Source organism: Sitophilus oryzae, unplaced genomic scaffold (assembly GCF_002938485.1).
Source record: "Sitophilus oryzae breed Bouriz unplaced genomic scaffold, Soryzae_2.0 scaffold_1582_pilon_pilon, whole genome shotgun sequence".
Classification (NCBI taxonomy): domain Eukaryota; kingdom Metazoa; phylum Arthropoda; class Insecta; order Coleoptera; family Curculionidae; genus Sitophilus; species Sitophilus oryzae.
Window position 1 is genome coordinate 400,255 of NW_022146261.1, and position 14,613 is coordinate 414,867.

The 14,613-nt window shown below is 45.7% G+C and overlaps 1 protein-coding gene across 1 annotated transcript; it reads left to right on the forward strand.

Annotated features, from left to right (window-relative positions):
- Window positions 1–4,613: 4,613 nt before the first annotated feature.
- LOC115879639 lies at window positions 4,614–6,864 on the forward strand. Its single transcript, XM_030896533.1, has 2 exons — window positions 4,614–6,054; window positions 6,471–6,864. The coding sequence occupies exon 1, from the start codon at window positions 5,304–5,306 to the stop codon at window positions 6,036–6,038; it is 735 nt and encodes a 244-aa protein (XP_030752393.1). The 5' UTR covers window positions 4,614–5,303; the 3' UTR covers window positions 6,039–6,054; window positions 6,471–6,864.
- The last annotated feature ends 7,749 nt before the right edge of the window (window positions 6,865–14,613 follow it).

Below are 14,613 nucleotides of genomic sequence, written 5' to 3' on the forward strand. Positions count from 1 at the left end.
AAAGTCTCAGTGTTTCTGAGTTAAAAGACTAGTGAAATCTAGAGCGATATGGAAACTGAGGAAGATATTTTGTCGATCGGTGCTTCCGTCGAAGGTAACGACGCCGTACCGTCGCTGTCACATACAGGTTTGAACCTGGCGCCGTCCGGCACGAGTGCTGAATCTGATTTCAGGACAGGGTGGATTTATTCCCTGAAGAAGTCTGAACTAGCTGCACAACTGTTGCGTTTTGGATTGGATAGTACCGGGACCGTTGAGGAAATGCGAAGAAGAATAGTGAGATTCATTAGAGAAGGACAGGCGAGTCCACAGCCTGTCACACAGCCTTTTGGATTTCCTGGAAATAGTGCTGTTGTGCCGACAGTCAGCTCTACAGCCACCCTGACCACTACAACAGTGACAACTACAGTGACCGTAACCTCGAGTGGATACATTGCTGGACGTGTAGTGTCTTCTCCGATGGTCTTTACTTCTACTTCACAGCCTGCGCCTCTGCCGATAAATCCAGGTATGTCAAATAGGTTTAATACTAGTCCAATACAAGTTTACAAATGGGGAGAGACATTTAATGGTCGCTCGGACCCTGTAACGTTCTTAGAAAGATTGGAAGAGATTTGTATTGGTTTCGATAAACCAACCCATCCATTCCGGGTACCGCAATAACAGAGTAAATTACCGGATCTGGGAAGAATTCACTCAAAGAATTTAAAATTTTTATTATCCAGTAAACTATGAGGTGGACCTAGAGGCGAAGATAAGTCGTCGAGTGCAAAGACATAACGAGTCCGTCACGGCGTACATCACTGATCTTCAAACGTTGATCCGCAGACATGGCAACATTTCTCCGAATCAAGAACTACAGTGGCTGTACAGAAATTTGCTACCTGAATTTCGTCAATATGTCCGGAGAGGAGACTTTTAGGACATCTCGTCGTTCTCAAGAATAACGAAGGAGTTCGAATTGCTTAGCCAGGAACTTCGTCGACCGACTAGGAGCGGTACAACACTTGAAGCTGGTCCTGTTGAAACCCGTCCTCGGCGAGTCATGCCAGACAATGAGTACACAGGCACTGAGAGCCGTACAAGGGTTAATCAGAACCCAGCACCGCCGCAGAATGGACCAAATCACAGGCCCACTCCGACCCGGAATCCGGGATATTCACAGGCCACAAAACAGACTTCAGAAGCCATCTGTTGGAGATGCGGACAGACAGGACACTATCGCAATAACTGTACACAGAAGGCACAGCTCTTTTGCTCGAGATGTAAGACGAAAGGCGTACTGTCCAGAGACTGTCCGTGTGGTCGTCCGGAAAACTAGAGCGGCGCTGCACACTCAAGCCAGTGCAGCGCCTTCCGACCGCCCTTATTGATGATATCCAGCCTGTTATCCGAACCGACAACCGTCCTACGATCAAGATACGACACAGAAATGTCGAATACTTAGCCCCCCTGGATACGGGGGCGGCATATTCTTTCATAGGAACCAAATTGGCCCAAGCTTGCCGAAATTCTAAGGCCATATCAGTCAAGCCTACTCTAAAAGGAGCGACGCTTGCTAATGGAACTAATGAAGCCATTTCAGAAGCCTTTAGAATAAAATTTCAGATAGGAAACCAGTCCTTGAACGAAGTGTTCCATATTCTGGATAGTCTTGTACCCGAAGTGGTGATTGGAATGGATATTCTGCAGCGACACCATTTTAATTTGGATTTACAGACCCGTCAAGTCAGCTTAAATGGCCGAAGAGTGACTGAAGAGGTTACTACGACTTTATGTCCCATTTCAGCAAGCACGGAGACTCCAAATTTGACGCAGGACGAACAGGATAAACTCCAGATCTTCCTGGAACAACACTTACCGGGTTTTGAGAATATTCATGGTACAACCCCATTGGTAAACCATGAGATTCACTTGATCAACAAGCAACCGATTAAACAAAGACACCGACCACAAAATCCGAAGATGCAGGCTATCGTTGATGCCGAAGTAGATAAGATGCTTGAGGATGGAATTATTGAGCCATCTGATAGTCCGTGGAGCTCACCGATCGTCATGGTTAAGAAGAAAGACGGTAGTTACCGTTTCTGCGTGGATTTCCAGAAGGTTAATGCCGTGACTCGAAAGGATGCTTACCCGCTGCCGTTTATAAACGCGATTTTGGACAAACTTCGCAAAGCCAAGTACATATCCAGCATTGACCTCAAACAAGGATATTGGCAGGTACCGCTAACTCGAGAGAGTAGGCCCATAACCGCATTCACCATACCCACTAGAGGGTTGTTCCAGTTTAGAGTGATGCCGTTTGGGTTACATTCAGCGCCTGCCACCTTTCAGAGATTGATGGATCGAATCATAGGACCCGAACTGGATCCCTATTGCTTTGCTTACTTGGACGACATCATTGTGTTAGGTGAGACGTTTGAACAACACCTGATGCACCTGGAAGAGGTTTTTCGACGTTTGAAGAGCGCAAACCTGAAGCTTAATCCTGAGAAGTGTCAGTTTGGACGAAAATCTCTCAAATATTTGGGACACTGGGTGACACCTGAAGGAATAAGAACAGATCCAGACAAGGTAACGTCTATTTTAGAGTTGGCCACACCAACCAATGTTCGAAGTCTTCGTCGATTTTTAGGTATAGCTTCTTGGTACCGCAGATTTGTTCCAGGATTTTCACAGATAGCTAAGCCCCCCAACGATCTGCTGAAAAAGAATAATAAGTGGCAGTGGCACGAAGAGCAACGTAAAGCCTTTGATACACTCAAAGAATGCTTGACTAGAGCACCAGTTCTGACATGTCCAGATTTCCAGAAGCCTTTTGTCTTGCAGACTGATGCAAGCGATAATGGTTTGGGAGCGGCTCTAATTCAACATTTACATGATGGCGATCATGTTATTGCCTATGCCAGCCGTAGTCTGACCACCGCCGAGAAGAAATATACAGTCACAGAGAAGGAATGTCTAGCCATAGTATGGGGAATCGAAAAGATGAGACCCTACTTGGAAGGCTATAAATTTGTAGTCATTACAGATCATCAATCACTCCGATGGCTACACTCTCTGAAGAATCCTAGCGGCAGATTAGCCCGCTGGAGTATTTATCTTCAACAGTATGATTTCGAAATCCGTTATAGAAAAGGGATACTGAACAAGATAGCAGATGCTTTATCCCGAAGCCCGACCGACCCACCGCCGACTGAGGAGCCACTACTGGCCATATCCGAAACGGACATTTGTTCCTGGTACGAAAAGAAACGAACCGAAGTACAGGGACATCCGGAATTATTTCCTGATTTCTGCATTCGGGATGGAAAGTTGTTCCGTCATTTTTTGGACATGACTGATGCAAAAGAAGCCGAGATGCAAGACCCCTGGGAACCATGTGTTCCAAAACCTGCACGGCTCCAGGTCCTCCAAGAAAATCACGATCAACCCACCGCTGGACACTTAGGGATAGCCAAGACTACTACACGGACTGCTGCTCGTTATTACTGGCCAGGTATGTTTAGAGACATTGCCCAATACGTCCGGAAATGTCAGTCTTGCCAACAGTATAAAGTTTCGCAACAACAGACGCCTGGAAAGATGCAACCATCACCTGTCCGAGGCCCGTGGGAGACTGTGAGTTCTGACCTGGTAGGACCATTGCCTAGGTCGAAAAAAGGGAACTGCTACGTTCTGGTATTTCAGGATAGATTTACCAAATGGATAGTATGTAAGGCCATTAGAACCGCGACTGCCAAGGCTGTCAGTCAGGCCTTATATGACGAGATTCTGATGCGTTTTGGAAGACCTGTCACCGCCATAACTGACAACGGCACTCAACACACCGGTAGACCATTCCGACAACTGTTGAAGGATTTCGGGGTTAATCACCGACTTACACCGCCTTACACACCTCAAGCGAATCCCGTCGAACGAGCAAACAAGACCATCAAGACTATGATCGCCCAGTTTTGCGAAGACGATCATAAGAAATGGGATGCTTGCCTTTCTGAACTGACGTTTGCTTTCAATACGTCCCGTAACGACTCGACTGGATTCTCTCCGGCTTTCCTGAATTTTGGAAGGGAACTCGAGCCACCGAAAACTCTTCTGCGCGAAGAACAGCCGTCTGTTCCGTCCGAAAATGCCGAGCCGACGAAAACAGACGTAATACGTACCGAAAACCGCTTAAACCGTTTAAAAGAAACCTTCGAATTGGTCCGTTTAAACCTGTCTCGCGCCTTCGCGTCACAGAGCCATTACTATAACTTAAGACGAAGAGAATGGCAATGTAATGTCGGCGATCAAGTGATGAAAAGGGAACACCCCCTGTCTTCCGCCGTGAAAGGTTTCGCAGCTAAATTAGCACCGAAATACTCCGGGCCGTATATCATTACGCGTAAAATTTCTCCGGTAGTCTATGAGTTGACCGATAAAAATAACCGCAAAATACGGCGCGTTCACATCAAAGATTTAAAACCCGCTCACTAAATGAAAAAAAAAGGGGGGTCGCGTAACCATAAATAAATGTTTCTATATAAATTCCAGATATGCCCCGTAGGTCGTCTGAGAAACTTCCCAAGCGGGCCCGTTGTACTTAATGACGGAGGAGGCGAGGAAGAATAGGGAGAGACAGGAGGCTCGAAGAGAGAAAATACGGAGCCTGGTGGAGGCGTTTAATCAAGCGCCCACCAGGCCCGGCAACCCCTCGACCTCCGGACCGAAAATAATCGTCCTCTCGAATGTACAAATTCGTCCGCCTGGCCCCTACCTACCCGCTACCCCACCGCCGCCACCGCCATCACAGACACCGTCTGTGAACAGAACGGAGATAGCGGACAAGGTCGCCGCTAGGACCGGGCTCTGGGACGCCAAGCTCCTGGAAGAAGTACGGTCCCTGAGACCGCCCGGCGTCCCAGAAAATAAGACCACCCGGATCAGGTTACGAACAAGTACCGGTCGCCGGATCTGGGTGACCATCCCGAAGAACCAGTAAAAGTAGGAAAAATATTATAACGGGTAGCCTGGGGATCATAAGGAACCGTTAAAGTTCCTGTCCGAAATGAGCTCTGGATCTAATTTTGCTTTTTTTTTGTTATAGAAGACATGTTTTATTTCCTATTATGTTTTATTTTAGCTGGGTATATTAGGTCCGGAGAAGTAACCCGCATTTTTTTTTTTATTTTTTTTTTTGCTTGTAGTAGTCTGTCCCGTTTCCCTACTCTACTCGTAGTTTTATAATACTCTTGTCAGGAAGACTGTTTAATGTTGTTTTCTTTTAGGATTAACTGTCGCCGACTTATCCCCGCCGCCAAATGTCGTCTCCAGACACTTTTGTCTCCGCGGCGCTGGAAGACAATTTGATGGATGATCTCGACCGGGCCCTCCAGGATTATGACCTGCCTACACCAGTAGCCCGAGCACCGGAACGCATCCCACATCAGAGAGCACCCGACATGTCAAATGAAAGCGCCAGTGCAGTCCCGGCAGGATATCCATCTCGCCCAACGACCTCGTCCGTTCGAGGTCGACGGTACCAACTTCCCACCTTGTCTAGGTCCACTGCGAGGAACGCTGACAATTTTCCCACCCGGCTAGAGACCACGCCGCGTCAGATCAATCCCTACCAAGTCGCCGCAAGCACCGCCCGGCCGGCGTTTCAACGACCACAGCGAGCAACGTCCGAACAGCGGGCAATGGTACCTCTCCGAGACGATCCACGCCTGGCAGTATATTTTGAGGAAGAAACGACGGCCAGAGAACGTTCTCCGGCATTTTATCCCCGTCACGAGGAGGATCGGATTCCCGTGGAACTGGAGGCCGTGTGTTGGAGGTGTGGGGCCGTAGGACATAATCGTCGTCAATGTCAAAGGCCGGAGATAATCTTTTGCTCAGGATGTGGGACTCGGGGCGTCTTATCAAAAGATTGTCCATGCCGCCGTTTCCGGGCCCAACCGGCTTCCCGGAGTGATAGCCGAAGACAGCGAAGGCAGCGTAGGATCGCTGACCACAAAAAGGCCGGGGAATGCCCATTATGCCACAGAAAATAGGGGGGAAATCTGCAAGGTAGCAAGTAAAAAAAAAAGGGGGGCCAAGTTATTTTTTTTTATGAGTAAATAAAAGATATATATAGATATTATATTTTATATTATAAATGAAAAAAAAAGAACAGACAAAAAGGGAAATATAATTTTTTTTTGGTTGTGTTATTAAGGGAAGAAAAGTAAAGCAAAAAAAAATAATAATATTGCACGATTTTAAAGCTCTATCTTATGTCTACGGGGTGTGGTCCTGGTAAATTCTTTTTTTTTATTTTTGAAAATTTAAAAAAAAAAAAGGAAAACAGAAAGAGGGTAGAGAAGTTTTGTTTAAGGGAATTTAGTAGTATCTCTCAGCTGGTCGTTTTTTTTAAAATATGAAAATGTATTGCGACCAATTGTCCTGCGTGCCTGAAGAGTTGAACTAATTCATTTGTGTTATAGGTGTACGGGTCTCCATGACTGAGCCATTTGCAGGATCGTTCAACGCCGTTGGAACACAAGGGACTCGCCGAAGCTCTCAACTCCGCTGGGCCACGAGGGACTCACCGAAGCCTTCAACATCGTTGGACCACGAGGGACTCACCGAAGCCTTCAACATCGTTGGACCACGAGGGACTCACCGAAGCTCTCAACTCCGCTGCACAACGAAGGACTCACCGAAGCTCTCAACGCCGCTGGACAACGAGGGACTCACCGAAGCCGGAACACCGTTGGAGCAAGCTCGACACGTCGAAGCTCTACACACCGCCGAAGGAAGATCTTCAAGTTGAAGAAGACCGAAGATATTGCGTAATTTAGTTAAGTTTTGCATTTTGAAAATAAACATTTGATTTTGCGGTCGTTTTATTTTAGTAACTTAATCATGATTACGATACAAAAGTTTAGATTAAGACTTGACAAATAAACATTTGAGTTTATGGTTGTTTTCTTTTAGTGGTAAGCATAATCAAAGTGATACAAGGTCCCAGATATATCAAAGTTTTAGATTAAGTTTGCCCCGTAACCATTCGAATTTTGTTGTTATTTTGTTAGATGAAATCTTGCCCAGTAAATATCCGAATTTATTGTTGTTGTAGTAGGTTAAGTTTGGCCCAATAAACATTCGAATTTGTTGTTGTTTTATTAGACTTTAAGAGATATACTGGGCGTTAGCTTAAGCTTTGGACAAACAATATTCGAATTGGTTTTATTTTATTAGATTAAGTTTGGCTCAATAAACATTCGAATTTGTTGTTGTTTTATTAGACTTTAAGAGATATACTGGGCGTTAACTTAAGTTTTGGTCAAACGAAAGCTGTTTTAACAGGAAGTTTCATTTCAGCATAGCTGACAAAAATATATGTTCATATATTTTTAACCGAAGTAAGGGGAGTGTAATGAAGTTCATAAAATTTCTGGGCCACCCTGTATATTATATTAATATTATACGAGAATAATAGAGACTTGATTCTCTTGTAATAATGACAGGCAGGGTATTTTATTGTTAACTCATTATTGTAATGAACTTCATTAATGTTTCTATTGTTGAATTAAATAAGTTAAATATTTAATTTCCATTTTGTAAGAGAGTTTTGATCGGTTTTGGTCGCCGTGGTTCGGTGCGAGAAACCGAGACGTTTGCGCCGCTCTCCCTACCAGTGCAGGTTGAGTGGAGGGGAGCGTAGCCGAGTACCTCGGCAGTACTGGCACTACAGAGTTAGTTGTGTGGTCGCACGTGAACAGTGAAGTTCGAGTCCGGAGTGCCCTGCCAAGTGTCCTGCTGCCAGCCGCCTGCCGCCGTATTGTATAAGGTAAGCACCCACCGCCAAAGTGATCGAGAGTAGGTCGTATTCTTTTTATTGTTAATACCGTTTACTTTACTGCCTTGACGCGTTATAGGGATAAGGGAGACAGAGATAGTTAGAACGCGCGATCGCAAAGGCCGGCAAAGCTTGTGTTCGTTCAGGGCCAACTGTCCTCTAGCAGGTTGGGGAGCTGAACGGATCCCGTGGACGCGAGGAAAGCGCGCGATCGTAAAAGCCGGCAAAACTTGTGTTCGTTCAGGGCCAACTGTCCTCTAGCAGGTTGGGGAGCTGAACGGATCCCGTGGACGCGAGGAAAGCGCGCGATCGTAAAAGCCGGCAAAACTTGTGTTCGTTCAGGGCCAACTGTCCTCTAGCAGGTTGGGGAGCTGAACGGATCACGTGGACGCGAAGAACGATTTCTTTTGTTAGGGGAAAGAAGGAGCGTGACAGAGATAACGAGCAAGGTGGTACAGTAAACGCACGGGTCGCGAATGTTCTTGGAACTAAGGCAGGATCTCGTCCATCCCGCGACTGGTTCTGTAGTTCCCGTATTCTCATCAGGAGCGCCGTGGGATCTCGCCGACATCCCGAGGTGGTCCTGACCGGGCGGTGTGGACTGTGCTTATCCAGGCGACTAACCGAGACGCCGTTTCGTTCTACTGCGAACGATCCAGGGCTCGCGTGCGTACCTATCCCACAGGACTCCGTTTCGTCCTACTGCGAACGATCCAGGACTCGCGTGTGTATCTATCCCACAGGACGCCGTTTCGTTCTACTGCGAACGATCCAGGGCTCGCGTGCCTATCTATCCCACAGGACTCCGTTTCGTCCTACTGCGAACGATCCAGGACTCGCGTGCGTATCTATCCCACAGGACGCCGTTTCGTTCTACTGCGAACGATCCAGGGCTCGCGTGCCTATCTATCCCACAGGACGCCGTCTCGTTCTACTGCGCACGATTCAGGGCTCGGGTGCGTAATTATCCCACAGGACGCCGTTTCGTTCTACGGCGAACGATCCAGGGCTCGCGTTTGTTTATCCCGGGACGTCTGTAACGACGTCGCCGACGTTTAGAAAGTCGGGTTATAAAATAGTATATCGCTCCGGTACGTACATGTCTGTGTTTACTAGGACGCCGTTAAGTTAGACGCCGGTTAGAAACTCGCGTCGTTTTATTTACTAGAGCGTCATGTCAAAAACGCGCTTTGAATTCGCGTGATTAAATCGGACAGTGAGTTGCATATCGAGATTATACGGTCAAAACTCTAGAGGTGCTCGATTGTTGTTGTAAATTTTATTTTACGAGTCATTAATTATAAATTTTCTTTCACTTTCATTACAATTTAAAGTCGTGAAACTTCCTGGGGTATTTAGCATATAGTTAATTAATTAAATAAAGCCTTAATGTTATGTTATAGTTAACTGTGTGTTTTATTTCTTTTCATTTCATCACTCCCTGGTATCTCCACTGTATAAAAGCTACCCGTATTGGCGAAACGTGGACCTCTTCCACTATAAAGAACAGAGGTGGCGCCCGAGAGATTTAAATTTACTACTGTACGCCAGTAAGGCTATTTATTTTTCACTGAACCAAAGAAAAATAAATTGAGACTCTTACAGTAGAAAACCCTGTCTTTTAATTTCCAGAATGCTCTTGAGGCGCTGCTAATCCTGTGCTGAATTTCAGAGTCGATATTGGCCATTTCCGAAATCAGACTGCCGAGGTGATTAAATTCCGCTACATATTCCAATAGTTCTTCTCCGATTTTTATAGCATTGTTATGATCTTCTGGGGGAGTGCAGATGATTTTGGTTTTGTCGATGTTCAGCTTAAGGCCCAAAGCTTCGTATGCCCAGGTATATATGTTCAGCATTTCTTGTAATTGTTGTAACGTGTTTGCAACTAGTGCGCAGTCGGCAGCGTATTGATGTTCTGTAATTAATTTTGTACGTGTTTTTGCCCTGAGTCTTTTTATGTTGAACAGACCGCCATCATATCTGTATCTAATGCCCAATCCTCTCTCCTGCAGTTTGCTGTCCACTATAATGGAGAGCGCTGCCATGATAATGTTGAATAGGAGAGGCGCTAAGACATATCCCTGCCTAACTCCTGTATTTGTCAGGAAGGGATCGCTCAGTGATCCATGATGTGACAGTCTTGACTGGTTGTTGCTATGGCGGCTTTTACACACTGTAAGAAATTTGTTGGGTACACCGAACTTTTTCATAATTGCCCAAAGTGCATCTCTGTTCACAGAGTCGAAGGCTTTTGTTAGATCGATGAATGCAACATAAAGTTTAGACTGCTGCTCTTTTACTTTTCCTTGTAGTTGGCGGATGGAAAGTATGGAATCGACGGTGCCACGGTTGGTGCAAAAACCCGTTTCCGATTCTGGAAAGATTTTTTCTATATGTGGGTGCAGGCGATTTGACATAATTTTTGCAAGAATTTTTCCTCCGATAGCCAATAGTGAAATTCCCCGGTAATTTCCGCAGTCTGATGCACTTCCTATGTTATTAAATATTCGCGTTGCAAAAGTCCTGAGGTACCTCTCCGCTTATATATATATATAGGAATATGACATCGAAGAGAACCTTAAGATGACCAGTAAGTTCTTTACTTGTACACTTATAGATTTCTGCCGGAATCGCAGCCAACTGATTTGTTGTTTTTAAGCTGTTTTATGGATGCCATTATTTCCTGTTCTGTTATTGGAGTATCTAATACATCGAGGCTGTTGTAATGAAGTTCATAAAAATTTTAGGACACCCTGTATATTGTGTTGATGTTGTACTAGAATAGTAGGGACTTTATTTTCTTTTAATAATGACAGTCAGTGTGTTTTATTATTGGCTCATTATTGTAATGAACTTCATTAGTGTTTCTATTGTTGAATTAAATAAGTTAAATATTTAATTGCCATTTTGTAAGAGAGTTTTGATCGGTTTTGGTCGCTGTGGTTCGGTGCGAGAAACCGAGACGTGTGCGCCGCTCTCCCTACCAGTGCAGGTTGAGTGGAGGGGAGCGTCAGTCGAGTACCTCGGCTGCTGCAGTACTAGAGAGGGAGTTTGTGCTCGCACGCGAAACAGTGAGGTTCGAGTCCGGAGTGCCCTGCCAAGTGTCCTGCTGCCAGCCGCCTGTCGCCGCACTGTATACGGTAAGCACCCACCGCCAAAGTGATCGAGGGTAGGTCGTATTATTTTATTGTTATTAAGCGTTTACTCGACTACCTGGATGCGTTATAGGGATAAGGGAGTTAGTTGACGGGATTGTTAGGATATTAAAAGCGCGGGAGAAATACCGTTGCCGACCAGGCAAAGAGGGACTACGTTGTGCTACGGGCAGGTCGCCAGGAATGATGTCCTGAAAAGGTTGTCTGACATCTGCTTCGGTCTGACGTGTCCTTCGGTTGATGAGACGAGAGTTCGTAGTTTTCTTCTTTCATATTAAAGTTGCCAGGATTGCCGAGCAGGCAAAAAGGGACTACGCTGTGCTACTGGCAGGTCACCAGGAATGATGTCCTGAAAAGGTTGTCTGACATCTGCTCCGGCTCAGTGTACCTCTCGGGGAAAGCTAATTACGGGCTAATAAGTAATTCATCTTTTTAAGGCACAGTCCAGGATTGCCGAGCAGGCAAAAAGGGACTACGCTGTGTTACGGGCAGGTCGCCAGGAATGATGTGCTGAAAAGGTTGTCTGACATCTGCTCCGGCTCAGTGTACCTCTCGGGGAAAGCTAATTACGGGCTAATAATTAATTCATCTTTCTAAGGGACAGTCCGGGCAGTTCAGTAAACGCACGGGTCGCGAAGGTTCACGGAGCTGACACAGGACTTCGCCCTAATCCCGAGGCTGGTTTTGTAGCTCCCGTATTTTTCTAGGTGTGTCGTCCGGACGACACCCTGCATCAGTGACGCTGAACGAGATCTCGCCGAATCGATCCAGGGCTCGCGTGTGTGTATATCCCACAGGACGCTGTTAGCTTCGCGATCGATCCAGGGCTCGCGTTTGTATATCCCTCGGGACGCTGTTAAATTCGCGATCGATCCAGGACTCGCGTTGGCGTATCCCACAGGACGCTGTTAATTTCGCGATCTATTCAGGGCTCGCGTGTGTGTATATCCCACAGGACGCTGTTAATTTCGCGATAACGTCGACGCCGATCCGAGGTTCGTGTTACGTTGTCAAAACGGACGCCGTTCCAAGAAATGTTTAACTGCGACCATCGGGACGCCTGTAACGACGTCGCCGCCGTTTAGAGAGTCGCGTCATAGTAGAGTGTGTCACTCCGGTACTTACGTGTCTGTGTTCATTAGGACGCCACTAGATTCGACGTCGATTGGGAACTCGCGTCGTTTTATTTAATAGAACGTCATTGCGGGAGCGCGTTTTTAATTCACGGGATAGAGTCAGTCAGAGAGTTACATATCGGGAATAATCGATCAAAACTCTAGAGATACACGGTTGTTAGTGTAAATTTTGTTCTGCGAGGTACTAAATATTTACTTTATTTTTATTATTGTAAACTTTACTTTACGGGTCATTAGATATACATTTTATTTCACTGTTGTTACGATTCGAGGACGTGAACCTTCCTGGATTATTTTTGTACATAATTAATTAGTTAAATAAAAGCCTAGTGTTATGTTATAGTTAATTGTGTGTTTTATTTTCTTTTCATCTCATCACTCCCTGGTATCTCCACTGTATAAAAGCTACCCGTATTGGCACTAGTGTTCTCTCAAACACTTTAAACATTGGGATGGCGCCCGAGGAACCGAACCAAGGCAACTCTAAAACGGGGGAGCCTCACAAAAATGGCGCCCGAGCAGGGACTTGATTGTTTTGAAAATTAAACCGTCAAAAATACCAGGAAAACCGGGTAAAGCTAGTAAAAGCAAGAAAGCTATTGAAACAGTGTGAGAGGAGGTGAAAAGAAAGTAACAACCATCGAGCATAAGTACCTCTAGAGACAGTAAAGTCTCAGTACCTCTGAGTTAAAGACTAGGAAATCTAGAGCGATATGGAAACTGAGGAAGATATTTTGTCGATCGGTGCTTCCGTCGAAGGTAACGACGCCGTACCGTCGCTGTCACATACAGGTTTGAACCTGGCGCCGTCTGGCACGAGTGCTGAATCTGATTTCAGGACAGGGTGGATTTATTCCCTGAAGAAGTCTGAATTAGCCACACAACTGGTGCGTTTTGGATTGGATAATACCGGGACCGTTGAGGAAATGCGAAGAAGAATAGTGAGATTCATTAGAGAAGGACAGGCGAGTCCTCAACCTGTCACACAGCCTTTTGGATTTAGTGCTGTTGTACCGACAGTGAGCTCTACAGCCACCCTGACCACTACAACAGTGACAACTACAGTGACAGCAACCTCGAGTGGATACATTGCTGGACGTGTAGTGTCTTCTCCGGTGGTTTATACTTCTACTTCGCCGCCTGCCCCTCTGCCGATAAATCCAGGTATCTCAAATAGTTTTAACACTAGTCCAATACAAGTTTACAAATGGGGAGTGACATTTAATGGTCGCTCGGACCTTGTAACTTTCTTAGAAAGACTGGAAGAAATTTGTATTGCACAGAATATACATCCGGATCACTTATTACCACATTTGCCAGAAGTTTTGCAGGGAGAAGCTGCGCTCTGGTACCGCAATAACCGAGTAAATTACAGGACCTGGGAAGAATTTACTAAAGAATTTAAAATTTTTTATTATCCAGTGAATTATGAGGTGGACCTGGAGGCGAAGATAAGTCGCCGAGTGCAAAGACATAACGAGTCTATCACGGCGTACATCACTGAACTTCAAACGTTGATCCACAGACATGGCAGCATCTCTCCGAATCAAGAACTACAGTGGTTGTACAGAAATTTGCTACCTGAATTTCGTCAGTATGTCCGAAAAGGAGATTTTCACGATATTTCATCGTTCTCAAGAATAACCAAGGAATTTGAACTGCTTAATCAGGAACTTCGGCGATCGTCCCGTACTTTTACATCGTCCGATGTCGAAGCCCGACCGAATAATATGCCTCAGCGAGCCATGCTGGAAAATGAGTATGCTGGTGCCAGGAGCAACCTGACGGTTATCCAGAGCCAATCGCCGTCTCAGAGTAAACAGAGACATGTGTCTGTTACTCCCCGTGTTGTAAGATATCCGCATAGAGCGCCGAACTTTGCAAAACAGACTTCAGAAGCAATCTGTTGGAGATGTGGACAGACAGGACACTTCCGCAGACAGTGCACATCCGAGTCCAAAATCTTTTGTTCCCGATGCAAAAAGACAGGTGTTCGTTTGAGGAATTGTCCATGTGTGAGCCCAGGAAATCTGGAATCGAACCGCACAGAAATATTCCATGAACAACAATATTCACCAACCGAGATTGTTGAAGAACTACCACAAATCATACGTCAAGAAATTCGTCCTGTTGTGAAGATTCGCTACCGGAACACCGACTATTTGGCACTCCTGGATACTGGAGCTGCCCATTCCTATATTGGAAAGAAATTGACAGAACAGTGCCGAACCTCCAAGGCAATTCCTGTCAAACCCACGGTAAAAGGAGCGAGACTTGCTAATGGTGCCACAGAATCCATTAGCAGAGCATTTAGGATGAAAATCCAAGTAGGAGAGCAGTCTATGAATGAGGTTTTCCACAGTCTAAAAGACTTAGTATCGGATATGATTATTGGTATGGATATTCTGGGCAAGCATGATTTCCAGATTGATCTACGAACCCGACAGATCCGATTGAATGCTAAGTTAGTGAGTGCAGAATCGGTGGTTTC

Excerpts from the sequence above, each read along its gene's own strand:
- LOC115879639 (XM_030896533.1), top strand. The coding sequence starts at position 5,304 with ATGTCGTCTCCAGACACTTTTGTCTCCGCGGCGCTGGAAGACAATTTG.